This window comes from Peromyscus eremicus, chromosome 6, assembly GCF_949786415.1.
Source record: "Peromyscus eremicus chromosome 6, PerEre_H2_v1, whole genome shotgun sequence".
NCBI classification, from domain to species: domain Eukaryota; kingdom Metazoa; phylum Chordata; class Mammalia; order Rodentia; family Cricetidae; genus Peromyscus; species Peromyscus eremicus.
Window position 1 is genome coordinate 39,604,137 of NC_081421.1, and position 17,586 is coordinate 39,621,722.

Sequence of the window (17,586 nt, forward strand, 5' to 3'; positions counted from 1 at the left end):
TGAAAACCTTTGACTGTTCGTTGGGGGAACCCCTGAGAGCAGTCTCAAAAAAATTAGCTTGGCCCAAGATGTGAAGATGTCCTGGTCATACTATATGAATATAGTATGAATAGTTAAAATAAATACTTTCATATATATATGAAAAGTCAATCTTGGGAAAATGGTTTAGTAAAGGAAAAGAAGTAATTGTGTAATTACTTAACAAGTGCTTTACAACTGTGTTTTTAGAAAGGCCAAGTAAATGTATTGCAAATAAGATAATCTCCATAGACAAATGACCATAAATTAAACCATTCAAAATGATATTTTATTGCCATGCCTCAGCTCTAATTAAAGGAGTCTGTGCCGGGCAGTGGTGGCGCACGCCTTTAATCCCAGCACTCGGAGGCAGAGCCAGGTGGATCTCTGTGAGTTCGAGGCCAGCCTGGGCTACCAAGTGAGTCCCAGGAAAGGCGCAAAGCTACACAGAGAAACCCTGTCTCGAAAAAAACAAAAAAAAAAAAAGGAGTCTGTGCAAGTCATTTCTTTTAGCACTTAGAAAGTATTTCCATTTCACTGTGCTTTTTCTGCTATCAAAAATTAGTATTTTAAAAATCTTTATGTACCATGATGAATATCAGAAGGTTCCCCAACAACTTATTACTTATTTCTTGCAGGCTTGCACGGCATATGTGGATTTTATGATTGCTGTGGCCAGACTGATTCGTCAGGAAGAAAGATTGCCGATTGACGAAAACCAGCTTTCTTTGGAAATGAATAAAGTTATGGATTTGGAAAAAGAAATTGCCAATGTAAAACACATTGTTTTTCTGGGATACTGAATAATGTGAACCACGTTTTGTTTCATTCTGTCTTCTCTATGCTGTTTTAAAGATAAAACTGTAGCTCTTTAAGTCAGTGATTAAACATGCATAGGCCAGTAATGAATCATTGTCTTCAGGACAACCTTTGAAACTATAGAATTTCCTGAAATCCAAAAGACACACTAAATTTGACAAATAGCAAACAAGCTGTGTTTAATATATAATAAGGAGTTGCATCAAAATCTTATACTCAGATTGTGAGATGCCCTCAGGACCCAGGAAGACTCATACGAAACCATGGTAGTTTTTCTAAACAATTTTACTTTATGTTATTTTGAAATACAAAGTGTCTTCAGAGATCATCTCTGTCCTTCTGCTAAGAACTTGGTTAGAGGGCAACGTGGTGCCACTGATGTCAGCCTCTGAGATTGCTGAGTTCAGGGAAGACAGACCTTAGCAACAGAGCCAAGGGGATCTCTGTATTTCCTCTGCTTCCAGGCAAGCTCTTGGAGACTGGGCTGGCACTCTGTTCTCTCAGTCTTCAGAGGGGCCATGCAGGCATGAGCAAGTGAACTCTGGCCCTAGGCAATATGCTGATTACTGACTGAACCTGGCCTCCTTTCCTTAACAGTGCAAGCAAAACTCTGTTCTCTTATGTCTCCATCTGCTCACCACTTCCATCTGGCCTCATCAGGATCTTGAAAACCAAAGATAAGGGAGAGTGATTTTAGACTTGCTAGGGCTACATGAAACCAAGCCCTCCCCCTCCCGCCCCCAACCAGAGCCAGACTGCTGGGTAGAGGACAGTTTGGTGGGTTACTTGGGGTTCTCAGAGGGAAACTGCATTGCTAGAGAGCAGTTTCTTGTCCTGGGATTTTTTCACTCCCATGTTCTCGGGCCGTGTTTCCTTGGCCAGACTTGGCTCCACAGTCGTCACTCCATTGCCTCCGATAACCTTGCCACTGTACTAGGCTTCCCCCTGCCTTAGGCTCTGAAGTTGACATAGAATTACAGGCATCTCTGTGTCACTCATGTGTGTCTAACAGTGTCCACATTGCCTCATATGAAGGAGATATTCAGTACTGGTTGTCTTCATCAAAGAGTAGATAAGTTACCCAAAGGGGACATTGTCACATAGTTCTCATGTGACACCTTCATTTTTGTGTCTTCCCACTATTTATCCCAAGCACTAACCTGCTATCAGAACCTTATCTTTAGACTCAGTGAACAAAATTAACCTGGATTAAATGTCGATCATTAACTAGTCAGAAGGCAGGGTGATCAGGAAAGTGGAAAGAGCAGCCGTTCTTGACCAGCTTGCCACCTGCCTGCCATAGACTAAGAATTTACTGTGCCAAATGCTGTAAATTGCTGTAAAAACTTTTTGCGTTTCCCTACCCTGTGGCTTAAGTTTAACTAGAATACTGAATTATAAAGTGAGGGTAGAAGCCAGTATTTGAGAGATAAATTGGAGATGACTATATCAAAAGAAAAAGTTATAATATGAAACAGTGGCAGACATAATTGACTATTAGCCACAAATATTAATTCGGTAGCTTGAGCAGCTACCAAAGTGTAAAAAGATTCTTGAATTTTAAGCTAGATGCTCTGGGTAAATGCTGTTAATTATTACTGAGTATATATAAAATGACAAATTTGGAACCAAAATCAAATTATCTTAGACCTACCCTATACTTTATTTTCCAACCTATATATTTTTCTAAAAGAACCATCACATGTTAAATCCATAGGCAACAACTAAACCCGAAGACCGAAATGACCCCATGCTGCTTTATAACAAAATGACGGTAGCTGAGCTCCAAAGCAACTTTTCTCTAGAGGTCGATGGGAAGGTAAGTAGGAAGGTTGCAAGTTTTATGTGCCCCTTTCCGGAACCATTTCCTGAGATCATAGCATTGTATTTTATTTACTGAAGTGAATTAACTTCAGTGAATTTCAATGACTTTCACTGTTTGACTTCCTACAAAGTCCTGGGGCAGGGAGACTTTGAAACTGCTATTTCTGTATTTAAGTAGAATAGGGTTCAAAGGCAAAATTCCTTTTAAGGTACATGTGCAAGATTTTAGACACTGTACAGAAAAGGGTTTGGAGAAGGGATGACTCTTTTTGAGAGGCCACTACATTGTCATTCAACGTGGGATGTCAAGCAAGAAGACATGAAATTTCTCTTTAGTTCTTAATACAGCATGATCTACACATAAGAACTTCCCATGTTCTCATCCAGGCCATCTATGAAGGAATTTAGGACACAAATTACAAACAGAATCGGTTAGTAAGGAAATCTGTCTCAGTGTCTACTAATAAACAGGACTTGCTTGTTTCTGTTTAGCTGGTCTCTAACACTCTCCTCTGGTTTTGTTTTTTTCTTGTGTAGTAATTGGGCCACATGGCTGGGACATGAAGCCACATTTAGGTTAAAAACTCTCACAGTCAACATTCTCTTTATACTAATTCTGTAATACTGATTCTGGTTACTTTCTTAGTAAGCTAGTCATTTCTTACATTCACTTCTTGATATAATGAATTAAGTAAATGTGTTTTGAAAGACTGGTCCAAAGCGCCAAAGGAAACCAAGTATTTTAGCACAGCACTTCCTACACAGTAAGGGACCTTGGTGTACATAAATAAGATCTAAGATCATGAGGATCTTAGACGCTCAGTTCCCATGGAAGGAATAATAGAAAAGATTCTGTCTTTTAGACAAGTTTAAAACCTGTATGCCTATCTATAGAACTAAGATGAACAGCTCAATGCGTGTTCCTTTGTCTGGCTCCATAGCATCTCTGCGGTAATAATGTTCTGTTTGAAGCTGACTCTGCTCCAGTGTACTGCTGTGTTTAAATGAATTGTTCGTTAACATCTACTGTTAAAAGACAGTTGTATGTGCTTGCATTCTTATAAACTAAGGAAGTTTTATTTTTAAAACTGTATTTTTTCTTCTTTTTTAAAAAAAATATCTCTTGGAGAAAAGATGACAACAAGCCTCTTTTCTAATTGTGTGCTCAGTATGCATAACGGATTTGTTTTTGCTCTTAAATGGTTGGTTTAATTCTGCTATCTAAATAATCATATTGGAGAACTAATATTTATTCAAAAGCTGATTGAAACAATTGACCAAAAAAAATCTCAAACACCAACTGGCTATTCTATTAAACATTTTATGATGCAGCTGACACCCTTTAGTGTGTGATTTTCTAACCATAATTCTTGGAACAAAGAAGAGAAAGCCATAATTACTGAATGTTTTATGCCTGCTTTTTCCCCAGCCATTCAGCTGGTCAAATTTCACAAATGAAATCATGTCAACTGTGAATATTAATATTCAAAATGAGGAAGAAGTGGTTGTTTATGCTCCAGAATATTTAACCAAACTTAAGCCTATTCTTACCAAATATTCTCCCAGGTAGGTATGTCAGAGTGCCCATAAACTCAAAGTTTACATTTCATATCAGTCTTTAGAAGCTTTGCAGCCTCATCTTTTCTGTTGCTGGGTGGTGGGTTTTTTTATACAGAGATCTTCAAAATTTAATGTCCTGGAGGTTCATAATGGATCTTGTAAGCAGCCTCAGCCGAAACTACAAGGAGTCCCGAAATGCTTTCCGCAAGGTGAAGACAAAATCTCTCTTTTCTTAAGACTTAAAGCATAAAGAGATACATGGTTATAAATGCTTGCCATGTACACTGCTAGAATGTGCTGGTCATTCCCAAGAACCAAAATGCCCAGATTTGCTTGTTTTGCACATGTGTAAGAAGAAGTCACTGTTCTGGGTTTTTCCATCCTGTGCTGGTCTGCTGTGGTATCATGAGCTCATAGCCCTGCAGGGAGTCACCTGTAGTTTTACAAAAGAATACTGCATTGATTTGCTTTTGCCAATGTGGTAAAATCCATCTCAGAGGTACCCTTCTCAATTGATTTGGTTTTCAGGAGCTCATAGCACCCTGGACGTATATAAAGACAGATTTCTTTGTGATGACATTCTGTAGGGAGTAACCCCAACTTGAAGCTAAAGCCACAAAGCTTTTTCTTAGGCTGCAGATACATTATCTAAACAATCATTCAATCCTACTATTAAGAGAGCAGACAGTAGGAGCCGAGAAAGGAAAACTAATATACCAGTTCTTGTTTTGGCAACGGAGTAACTGCTTGAAAGTTCCAGTTTCTCCACTAAAAATGAATTGATAAACTTTAACACAGGGCTGAGATGTGACTGAATTGCAATAAAGCTTGAGTATCACTTTATAAAAATTCAATAAATAAAACAGCAAGCATGGTAGCTCATGCCTGTAATCGCAGCCTGTGAGAGGTGGAGCGGATCAGAAGGCCAGCATCATTCATGGTGAATTTGAGGCTAGTCTGGGCTACATGAGACTTTGTGTTAAATAAATAAATAAGTAAAGAGAGCAAAAAAAAAATGTTATTTCAGTAAGTTGCCAACCCCCTTATTGATACTAAAATTTATATACACACAGTTTTCCTATAGTACCTGAACTTCAGTTAAAACATTAGAAGGAGAAATGTGTTTTCTTGTGTTTAAGATTTCCTTTCTGTTCCTTTATTGAACATTTCTTCACGTTTATGTTTGTATAGTGGGCACATTGTTGTATTTTTTCTCCCAAAGCTTTCCTGAAAGTTATTAACTTGTAATAGCTAAAAGTTCTGCTGGGACATGCCTCTGAAGAGATACCTTGTTTGCACAAGCCCATTTTTTTTTAAAGTAAACAATCCAGTCAGATTACATTTTATCGTAGCTGAGGGACCTCTACTCTGTGAAAAGAAGCAGTGAGGACTGCAGGAACTTAAGCCAGACATAAAGACTAGCCTTGCAGACTGTATGCTCTTATTGTTCACCATCCCTGGCTCCTAGTCAGATGCCATTTTCCTTTTCTCTTTTATAGGCCCTTTATGGCACTACATCAGAAACAGCAACATGGAGACGGTGCGCTAACTATGTCAATGGGAATATGGAGAATGCTGTGGGGAGGCTTTATGTGGAAGCAGCATTTGCTGGAGAGAGCAAACATGTGGTAATGATTTAACCCAGCGCATCAGCATCTAAGTAGCATCCTGACAGTTCATTTGTTTGATTAGCAGTTACAATTGTTCACATCTTTGCTCAATTTTTATTAATTAGGCATGATACTATGTATCATAGAATACCACTGTTCTCAACAGGTTTTGCCTCATAACCCTCAATATATGGTTATGTCTCTGCCTTCACATTGTTTAATTGGAAGTGCTTATCTGCTTCCTGGAAGCAGTGACTTTAGTGTTCACAGCCATGTCTTATGAAGACTTTATATATAAGACTTTAGTCTTATAAAGTCTCCTATTGCCTGACTGACCATTTCCTTAAAAAGTACAGTTTATTTGAAGTATGAGAAGCGTATCGTATCTTCTAATTGCTACTGAAATTAAGACAATGGGACTTAGTGGCATAGTAAATCAATTTTTTGAAATGCTACTTCTTGCTTAATTGAAGCACTGGTGACGGTGACAGCTAAGGTTCTATTCCTCTAAACAGATAGCAAGAACCAGGGCATTCTGAAGGTGATTTTAGCTTCGGGTCTATGGGAAGACCTGTTAACCGGAGAAATTTAACAACAGCAGTATTGCTTTAGCATAATAATCCCGTAGGCTCTTTTGCATCCACTTGTTTGGGGTCACGATTCATCTGTAAATTTACGGGTATTAGCATACTATTGCGACCTTAAAGGCATCATGTAGCAATGAAGAATGAACTCATGGGCTGTATTTCTATATTAGACTATTAATAAGCTAATATTCTTTTTGCTTTGAGGTTGAAGATTTGATTGCACAAATCCGGGAAGTTTTTATTCAGACTTTAGATGAGCTCACCTGGATGGATGCAGAAACAAAAAAGAAAGCTGAAGAGAAGGTAAGGACCAGCCAGGGCCATCAAAGAAAATCTGTTTATAGGAAAAGATGAAGTTGAAAAATATTTAGGAAAAAATAATTCCTATAAAAAAATTCCTATAAAAAATTCCTATAAAAGCTATATATAGGTCTAGGGCTGGGGGAATAGCTCAGTTGGTAAATGTTTGCCTTGTATACCTGAGGAACTGAGTTCAATTCCTAAAACCCATGTTAAAAAACAATAGTAAGTGTGGTGGCTCACGTCTGGAGTTCCAGTGCTGGGAATGGGGAGATGGGTGTATCCCTGAAGCTCACTAGCCAGCCAGCCTACTCAGTGAGTTCCAGGACAATCTCAGAGTGGGGGGGGGGGGGCAGTAAACAGAAATAAGTAATGGGATACTTACCATAAACACACTTAAATGGTAACGGAAAGCTAGTAATAAACAGTGTACAAATATGAGGTGGCTAACAAAGAAACCCACATCCCACTCATGCTGGTAATGTCATTCATTCCCCTTGAGAAGATCTGCCCTGACTTTGGGGAAGAAGGGGAACATAAAGACTGAAGGCACCAATATTCAGGAGTGCATTAGCACAAAGCCTGTGGAGCCCTTATCTGTTTTCTCGGTTGAACCAATGAAGTGGAAAGATAATTATATCCTGCAAGATTGGGAGCACTAAATGTTACTCCTTCAATAAAATTGAAAAGTCTGGAGAGAAAAAAAAAATTCATAAAAATACATTACATGTGGAGCAATGGCTTTTGTCAGTTTCTATGGGAAAGCTGCAGCCTGGAAAGACGGACAGGGCATTAGGCGCTAAATTTCATGTCTGTTTTTACTTTTTTCTTTTTTAACTAAAGCAAAGAGCCACTGCAAAGAACACCGGTTGAGTGTTGTTAGGTATTCCTTTTGTAAATGGCACATCAGGCTTATTTAATTGCTGGTTGTGGACATCTGATGTTTGTATTTGAAGGTTGTGGTTATGGAGATGATTGCACCTCCACATTCAATGTTGTAATTTTCACAGGCCTTAGCAATTAAAGAAAGGATTGGCTATCCTGATGACATCATTTCCAATGATAACAAACTGAATAATGAGTACCTTGAGGTAAGTCTCAGCAGTGATATGTGGGGCTGGTGGCAATATCACTGTAGCTCAGGAATGCCAAACACTGCGTAAAATAGCCTAAAACCGTAGACCCTACTATCGATATCTAAAACACTCATACCCAAATTATGTTTAATTTAACCTTTCTTGTCATTGTGCAAGACTGTGTTTGCTTTCTATATGTTACAATAGTGGTGAGAAAAGCCTTGCAGCCTTTAGAGTAGTGTTTCTCGACCGGTGGGTTGTGACCCCTTTGGCAAATCTCTGTCTCCAAAAATATTTGCATTACAATTCATAACAGTAGCAAGATTATAGTTATGAAGTAGCAATGAAGAAACTTTATGGTTTTGGGGGGAGTCACCACAACATGAGAAACTGTATTAAAGGGTCATAGCATTATAAAGGTTGAGAGCCATTGCTTTAGAGCATCAGGGGTAGACAGGTCCTTACAATTGCTTACATGGGTTACAAAAGTCAAAAAGCCTTCTACTTACTAATCATTATGCCTGTGTGTTTTACACAGTATGCGTCCTCTATTAAAAACCAAATATAACTGAGAACCTTTTTTTTAACTCTCCTTGGTAGTGTAACTGTTAAAAGAGGTGACTCTGACACTCTGCACCTGTGATCAGACTTGGCTGAAATGCTCATTATTGTCCTGTGACTACCACCATGACATGACACCCTGGTCACAACAGGTGACATGCACCAGGTCTGAGATGACAGTGATGGCTGATCCACCAAGTACTAGTGGGATGTGGAGGTTTACACACCAAAATGCTCACTCCTTGCTTTCCATTTACAGAAGAAATTAGTTATCTTGGGTTTTGTTGTTTTGTTTGTTTATTTTTGCTACAAGAGTGGATTACCTGAGATCAGAGCTAGACTCAAAGCTAACTACCTGGGCCCCAAATTCCAGTTCTATTAATCTTTTAAACCTTAGCAGATGACCAGAAACATCTCCACCTCACATTCTTCAACTTTCAAATGCTGACCTCAGCTGTTAGGTTACAAGATTATCAGAAAGATCAAATGAGTATAATATATATTTGTTTTCTAGCAATACCATGGTGATGCTGGCATTAATATTTCTCCCCAAATCTTTTACCTAATGCAGTTGAACTACAAGGAAGATGAATACTTTGAGAACATAATTCAAAATTTGAAATTCAGCCAAAGCAAGCAGCTGAAGAAGCTCCGAGAAAAGGTGGACAAAGATGAGTGCGTATATCTATTTTCTAATTGTCCATTCTGGAGCAGTGACGACTATTACTTTTGACCTTTGTTTTTCCACTCAATGGGTAATACCCAGAGATTGACCAGCGTATGTGCTGAGTGCTCAAACCCACAGAGTTGCTTAGACTGATCTTCTTCCAAGACTTTTAGCCCTGTAGACCTGGAGCCATTCTGGGCACCCAACACCAAGCTTAGTTACAATTAAAATTAGTGAGCACATGCGTTTACTTCTTGAAGTCTATTATCCTTATTACATCTGAGTATTTGAATCTGGCCCAGATTCATCTGCTGAGCTCCACACTTAATATCTAGCTGATTAGCAAGCACTTCTATATGAATATATCATTAACCACACAAGCCCAACATTTTCCACTTAAACAAAAATTAATCTTGTTCCTTATATCTATTTTTTTAAAGCTTCCATCTTATTCCCACCCAGATCAAAACCAGGGCCTTGTCTTGATCACTCTGGACTTATCTATTTCCTCTATAGTGCTCTATTCGGGAGTGGGGGGTGGAGAAAGACTGCATTCACCTGCTGCTAATTAAATATTATATGGGAATGTACAAACGGCTCCATTTACCCATCTCCACTTTGCTTTCTTACCACATTTTTCTCTGTGGTTTTCATTTTTTTTTAACTTTTCTTACCAATTATCTCATGTTTTCACCTCATCCTCACACTGCTATCCCCCAGGGTCTCGATGATACAGCTTGAGTCATGTTCTTTCTGGACAAATCCTTTCTTTATGATTCCTGTTGCTTAGCTCAAGAAATATGAACCCTTGAAAAGGTCCAAAGTTCCCATAGCTCTCCAGAATTCCTTAATAGTCACCCAAACTCCAACCTCGGTCCAACACTCCAGGGGTGTGCCACGCTTCCAAACCACTCCTCTGCCTTCCCCTCATTTCTTCTGAACTTGCAGCATCCTGTTTTGTTCGGCTTGTCTTTTGAGACAGGGATTCTCTATGGAGTCCTGGAGTTGTGTAAACCAGGCTGGCCTCAAACTTACGGAGATCCTCCTGCCTCTGCCTCCCAAATGCTGGGATTAAAGGCGTGTGCCACCACACCCAGCTTGTAGTAGCCTTTCTTCTCTTGTTTGTCTGACAGGAACCTCTGCATGGCTTGTCTTAAGTGTTGTCTCTTTATTTGTTGTACCTCGGCAACTTTTTCTTCACCCAGACAAAACTGACAAAGCCCCAGTACAGTTTGATGCTGCTTAAGAAACTAATTTGTGTAGAAAGGAAACTACTTACGTACTTATGTCAAAAACATCGATTAATAGAATGTGGGCCCTTCATACATGGCAATAGAGTATGCAAATGGAATAGCCAATTCGTTGATAAAGTTAATTCAGCAGATAAGATAAAAATGCCTCCATCTCCACATTTTACCCCCACAGCTGGTGAAGACATACATCACTGTGGCTATTTTCTGTTAAACAATTTTAAAAACTTAATCTCAAGGAGTGTATATGTGATATGTCCAAGTTAATTATTTGGCTAAAGGGCCTCCCTTCCCCCTTGTGAACAGCTCACACCTGCAAAGAACAGGAATTTTAATAATTTTGAAACTTCATATGGTTTCTGGATGTCTATGCATAATTTTTTTTTTTGCTCTGAATGTGATGTCTCCTGAGGGTTTGGTGCAATTGCAAAGGAATTTCAAACATGTCCAGTTCAGAGCAAAGTATCACTGACCTGGGAGTGTGAGTGTTGGCAAGATGTGTACTTAGTAACACGTCTAAAATCATTTACTTCTACTAACATGATTATTCACTGAGAGGTAACAGCCCAGAAATAAACCTCAAGGCCTGTGTGTTCATGCACAACAAAACTGTAAGGCTTCCTTATGAGGTGAAAGGTTGGGGTTTTTGTTTTGTTTGTTTTGTTTTGGACCGATCAGTAAATCATTCTCTGAGAATAACAGCTAGAAGTTAGATTAATGAGTAGATCAGAGTAGTGACTAAAAACAAAACAGTAATCACTGACTCATGGGATGTCTTCCTTACTTCATGTCTGCTGGATTTTCTGATTGGGCTAATCAGATGAAGGCAGACTGAAATCAGTAGAAACGTGGAGACCACAGTAGAGGATCCAAATGTCCCATATTTCCATTTAGCTGGAGAGGACAATTCAGAACTCTGGTACCCTCACTCTGTGCAATCTCTTGAGAGGACCGTGCTCAGATGGGGTGCTGCTCTAGTTGCCACAGCTCTCTATGGATGCAGAAAGGCAATGCTCTTCATCCTCCCAGGTCACAGGGCAAGCTGGGTCAGTACTTGGTGAAGCACTGTGGAGCAGCCATTAATAGGCCTAAGTATTTGGTGAGTGCCTATCATGTTCCCAACAGTGTGCTAAGTCCTAGTGGTTCAAGCTAAAAATAAAACATGAACTGTCACTACCTGCGAAGCTACCTTCTAATCAGCTGGACAGACAGTTCATTTATGTAAAGTCAGGGAAGTACAAAGGGTTACAAGGAATAGAAGAGGTTTGGGTTATTTCCTAGAAGTTCTCAGGATTACCTAACATCAGGAAAGTACATTCTCCCAATTCAGTATCAGGAGGGTCTTGATCCTCTGACAAATTCAACCACTGACTACCCTAGTTACAGTCACTACTCAAATGCAAAGTTCGGAGAAGGTCTTTAGTTCTCCTGCATTTTTGTTTAGGCCTTGAAGTGCTATGTCTGGGATAAGAAAAAAGTGTGAGCTGTGGAACTGGAGCAAGGTGGTAGGGGTGCTTCGAGGTTGTGGGAACAGGGCAGGCCTAAATTAGTATTGTTCTACTTACTTATTAGCTGTGTAAACTTAGCCTTGGAGCTTTGGTTTTTGTTGTGGTGGTGGTGGGGTTTTTTGCTGTTGTTATTGTGTTTTTGTTTTTGTTTTTTCTTTCTTTTTTCTAAATTTGGTTCATAACATCTGCTTTTGCCATGAAAAGAGAGGGATAAGGTAGGAGAGAAAGCGAAAAGATCCTCTTTATATTGGCAATGAAATAACATTAATTGCTGTGCTGAAATTTGTATGTCATGTGGATCAGCAGTTTGGTGGTGGAGTTTGATAGGAAGGCAAGCAGGCCATCTTCCCCTTTCAGTTAAATATATTTTCCTGTTCCATCACTTAGTGTATACATGCATTAGGACTGAGTTTAGTAACCATGCAGTGACTCAGTTTCCATACATACAGATTGGATGTTCCATCAGTACTGTCAGGACGATCTGGAAGATCAATAAGAGCGTGTGGGAAGAATTGTGAGAAAAAAAAGAAGTGTAAAAGACTGTAATGATCTGAGATTTCAAGAGAATTCTCCTTTCACGCAGGAATACTTGAAGAAGGCACACACAAAAATCTATTTATTGTCCTGCTGATTTCAAAGGAGTTGCTTTCAGCACAGATGCTGAGAATCGAACACTTGCAAGGAGAAGGGCATTAATGGTCTTGTTCTTTATTTTAAGCTTTAAATTCCGTGACTGAAAAGAGGCTTACTCTAAGTGTTTCTAAAGTCCACTGGATTCACTTTATCTTTAAGGCTGTTGAATTTGGTTGTTCATGTCTGCTTTTCTTACCTGCCATAAAGTCTATGTCCCTTCATTTCTTCACAACCTAGTTTCCTCAGGGTAAAAAGAGGTTGAAGGCAAACATCTGGCTCCTCTCACAAGTGTATTTCAGGTGTACGTCCTGTTTGAGGATGACAAGTTGATGATTCAAAACAGATTAGCTTACCTGACAACATTTCAGAAATTAAAATTATAATAATTATATGAAAGTAAAGTTCTCAGCTACTTCCTCCATTCCCACTCTGCCTTCCCACCACACAGCCCATGCTGACACACACATAGACCACTGGAGGCAGGAAGAGAACAAGAGAACTCAGTGTTCTCCTTCTTCTCTCAGGTCTACTACTGTACATGAGAGGCTGCTAGAGTCTGGTCTGCACACTTGGAAGGTATCTCCAGGGAGCATACAGTAGCCATTATTTTTGAGCAATATCACTTCCATTTGTTTCTGATTTTACTTTTCTTTTCTCTGTGCCTTTTCTCTCTCAAGTGCTGCGGTCATGGTCAGCATTGTCTCAGGTTTACAAATAAAAGCATCTCCGTCTTTATAGATGAGTTGAAATCAAAAGAACTTAGAATTTTCATTACATTGCTATGAAATTTTAAAAACATTTCATTTGCCTCCTTATCTTTTCCATCGGTATTTGGGGTATTTTATAACTGACCACAAGTATCAGACACTGAATCTGTCTCTGTTATCACTACCCTACTTAAGATGTAACGTTTGGTATAATTCTAGAACTTCAAGTTCTGATCATGACCTGGGACAAAATGCCCCAGGCTTTTGAATTTGTATGATTCTCCAGAGTGAACTAAGGACACATCATAAAAGATTTTGAGGGGGGAGGGAAAAAAAAAACAACACTACACACTAGTGCTCAGGAAACCCCACCACCATAATTCTAATTTTATGAGAGTGTTCCATGATCATAAATAGCCACCTATGTTCTAGAAGATATAACTCACAGTAGACATTTTAATATGTAAAACTCTCCTTGCTGGAGAGTTAAAAACATTAATCAAAATGCAATCTTAAACTCCTTAAAGTAATGTTTCAGAAGAGTGGAAAGACGCTACAGTAAAAGGGATAGCACTTACATTCACAAAAGCAGTAAACCTAAGCAGGCAATATTCTATGAAATCCATCTTTCTATGTCTGTGTCTTCTAGTCACATTCTGAAGTGTGTCGTCTGAAGCATTTGCTTAGGATATCTGCTTTTTCTCCTCAGTATAACATTTCACCTTAAATAATTAGTTCAGATCCAAATAATTTATAATGATTATTTGTAATTGCCCACAAAATGCACACTTATTGCCACCAACTCAGAATTTGCAACTAAGAAATTTACTCTAGAGCCCCTGAGACAAGGAAAATTTCGTAAATAACTTTGGTTAAAAAATTTTAATAATTGTAAACTATTTACTTATAAGTTTTATTATCACATTTGCTATGAAAGTGTTGAGAATACACCAGGAATATTTTTTCAAATTGTGCAACAGTGTTTTTTTTTTTAAATTATCCGAGCACATCATCCTTGACCTTTTCACTGGCTCCAAAGGACTTCACTTGACCATGCATCATGGTACCTTTATGAACCTATGCAAATGTAATCTAAATACATCACTTTCCTCATCACCACACTTATTTATACAAACATCTTTTTTTTGTTAGTCACATAAATGAGACCCACTTGTTCTGTGCAGCTCTGGTTTCTCTGTTTTAATCTAATATCTTGGGCTTACAAATACTTGCCTTTCACGTAAGTCATTTACAAATTGTGTAGTAAGCAAGTGGCATTTAATTAAAACAAGCAAGATGTATTCTTGTAATCATCAACTTGCAGGAAATGCTAAAATATTCATGACTCAGCTCTGATGAAGCTAGGGAGGATTGGTATGTGAGCCCCATCCTGCTTAAAATGTTTTGCTGTTTTAAAAAAACAGAAGTAACAGACTAACAGAAACACACGTGGAAGCTATTCTTCACCATTTCCAGGCTCATTGTTTTCCTAAACAGAAGTTCATAAAAATATAAATAAGATTGTTGTAAAGTCATGCATCCTTTTATGTAAAGTTTTAATCATGTTATTCAAAAAATAACAGAAATTTTCAGATGGTTGTTACATATTGGTCTCGGCCAGTTATTTTTAAGAAGCTAAAATAGTGCTTATGCCTGACATGCACAATAGTTACTGACATTCTGACTAATATGTTGACTTTGCACTGCTTACGTGGCACAGCAGAGACTAGAGAGAGCTCTGATATAAATGGAATTATTGTACTATTGTGATTTGCTACTAGAAGGATAATGATTGCCCTGAAGTAAAAATAACTAGTGAAGCCTTAAGACAATGCTCCATGATTGTCTTAAGTGTATGTGGATATGCTAGCATTAAGAGGTCATCTGAGGTCAAGCAGTGTCCATTTTCAATAGACACATATATTAGATTATGAAGATTGGAATAATATTTATGTTCCTCAGATGTGCTTAGTATATGATGATTGACAGGTATCTTCCATAGTGTCTAAGCAGGAAGACATGAGAACAATAGCTCCTCTCTTTCAGTCCTCAAATTATCATGAGACCAGTATTTTGTTTTGTTTTGTTTTTAATTTACTTATGCACTCTTGTGTAACAATTATTTATGAATAGTTCTCATTTCCTAAACTAGTCTTCTGTATTTAGGGCCTGTGTTTTATAAACTCTAGATTCTGTGCAGAATCTAAGTCATGGTATGGACTAACAGACAGACAACTCTATTTAAAGATCACCTGGATTTTACTTTACAATCAAATGAAAATTAATTTCCTCAATTAGCTGTAATGTTGCCTTTTTATAAACTTTTTTTAAAGATTTGATTTATTTTTAATCATGTATATGTGTGTGTGTGTGTGTGTGTGTGTGTGTGTGTTATGTACACACAGGTGCAGGTTCTCTCAGAGGCCAGAAGCATCAGATCTCCTGGAAGTGGAGTTATAGGCACCTGCGAGCTGCCCAGTGTGGTTGCTGAGAAATGAACTCTGCTCCTCTGAAAGAGCAATTCCTACTCTTAATCACTGCACCATCTCTCCCAATGTTGCATTTTTAAAACAAGATTTAAAGAGCAATAATTTGAAGTTCATTGCTCCAAGATAAGATCTCTGAGCTCCCAAAGAAGCTCAGTATGAACTAAGAATTGAATTCTTAAAAGCTACTTGAATCTGAAATTTTACTAACCTTTGTTTCATATATTGTCAACTGTTCCAGAATTGTTGAGACAATTTAGTATCAAAGCATAAAGCTAAGTACATTTCAATATAATTTGAACCTACTACAGTTTCTGAAAAGATGTAGTAAATTTTGTACTACCACATACCTCCACAAAAATCCATGCAAATGAAATAATAGATTGTAGACATAGATATATGTTGAATTTTCAATGAATAGAAGTATTTTCCAATGACTCTAAATTCTAGTACGCCAAAGTTAATTTGTTGATCATATTTCACATTTGTTTTTGTGGTAAGCAGATTGAATGAGGTAATGGAGTATCTTTTGTAACAAGTTCTTATGTTTTCCATAGGTGGATAAGTGGAGCAGCTGTAGTCAATGCATTTTACTCTTCAGGCAGAAATCAGATAGGTAAGGTATATTCCTAAATAATTCTTTAGCTTTCCTCAACTTTTTTCAGGCCTCTGTTTGCTGTATGGCCAACTTTTAATACTCCCCTAAAAGTAAAAGTAAAGGTGATATTGAGTTAATGCTTCACTTCTTGAAGTATCCATGTACCTCTTTTCAGTATAATAGGAAAATAAAAATTAATGCAAATCACATTAGGTAGTTGTTTCTTGCATAACATCCAATCTATAATGTAAATGATTTATCTTATTCCTATATGCTCTTTGAAATTTCCTTTTAAAAATTATACTGACTCTTGGAGTTACTGGGCATCAGCCCTTTAAAGTTATTGGAGGTTCAAAGAGCCAACTCTTCATAGACCCAGTTCTCTTGGTAATTCAGTAAGCAGCCTGTCTAGCAGAGATTCTCCTATTCTTTGTCTTCTTTATCCAAAGCTTCCAAGGAATTCAGAGGGTTGAAAAAAAACTCCAGTGCCCCATTTAGCTTCAGTTGCCAACTTAACAGAGCCTGGAGTCAAGTGGAAAACCTCACTCGAGTTTGGCCTGGAGATAAGACTTTGGGGAGTTTGTCTTGATTGTTAATTGATGTAGGTGGGGCCAGTGTAATACAGACAGTACCATCCCTGGACAGGTGAGCCTGGGCTACATAAGAAGCAAGCAAAGCATGAGTCTGAGTGAGCAAGCCATCAGGCAGCATTCTTCATGACTTCACTCAGTGATAGGCTGTAACCAGGAAGTGTAGGGCAGATAAATCCATTCTTGCTGTAAGTTGCTTTGGGTCATGGTATGCGTCACAGCAGCAGAAAGGAAACCGAACAGCTGGATTAGACTTTACCATATAAAATTATGTTACCCAGCTGCTTTTGTTCAAAACAGAAAAATAACTTTTGTTGCACTAAGAGTAATATCATAAACTATGATGAAAATTAACACATGTATGAATAATATGATGAATAACTTGACATGGCAAAGATATGTTTTCTCTCTTCCTGAGTAAACCTGGGAATATTTGAAATCTGTCTTTCTTATCATATAAACAGACCCTTTTTTTTCAAGAGTTTTTACCATGTTGACAGACATCAAACACACACTGACAGAAGTACACTAAAGCCATAAAGCAGGCTTCTCCAAAGGGACTCAGTCTAGGCCTTTATATCGAAGTGTGGCCAGAATTAAGGAATGATAATCTCAGCATTATTTTAAACTATTCTTTTTATATCTCTAAGTCTGTTTTAAGCCTCACCTTTTTGAAATCTGTTACTGATTTGAAACAGAAATTACTAAAAGCCTTTAAAAATACTTACCATTACTTAAAAAACAAATCTTAAAGCATGTCTTTTTATTTTGAAGTTTAAGTACAACTTCCTC

General features: G+C 38.1%; 1 protein-coding gene across 1 annotated transcript in view; it reads left to right on the forward strand.

Annotated features, from left to right (window-relative positions):
- Mme (membrane metalloendopeptidase) overlaps window positions 1–17,586 on the forward strand; it is a 75,825-nt gene that overhangs the window by 39,168 nt on the left and 19,071 nt on the right. Inside the window, exons 9-17 of the mRNA XM_059265414.1 lie at window positions 657–791; window positions 2,555–2,656; window positions 4,091–4,227; window positions 4,337–4,430; window positions 5,721–5,849; window positions 6,623–6,721; window positions 7,729–7,809; window positions 8,927–9,030; window positions 16,164–16,222. Coding sequence (XP_059121397.1) covers window positions 657–791; window positions 2,555–2,656; window positions 4,091–4,227; window positions 4,337–4,430; window positions 5,721–5,849; window positions 6,623–6,721; window positions 7,729–7,809; window positions 8,927–9,030; window positions 16,164–16,222 — 940 coding nt within the window. The remainder of the gene's footprint in view (window positions 1–656; window positions 792–2,554; window positions 2,657–4,090; window positions 4,228–4,336; window positions 4,431–5,720; window positions 5,850–6,622; window positions 6,722–7,728; window positions 7,810–8,926; window positions 9,031–16,163; window positions 16,223–17,586) is intronic.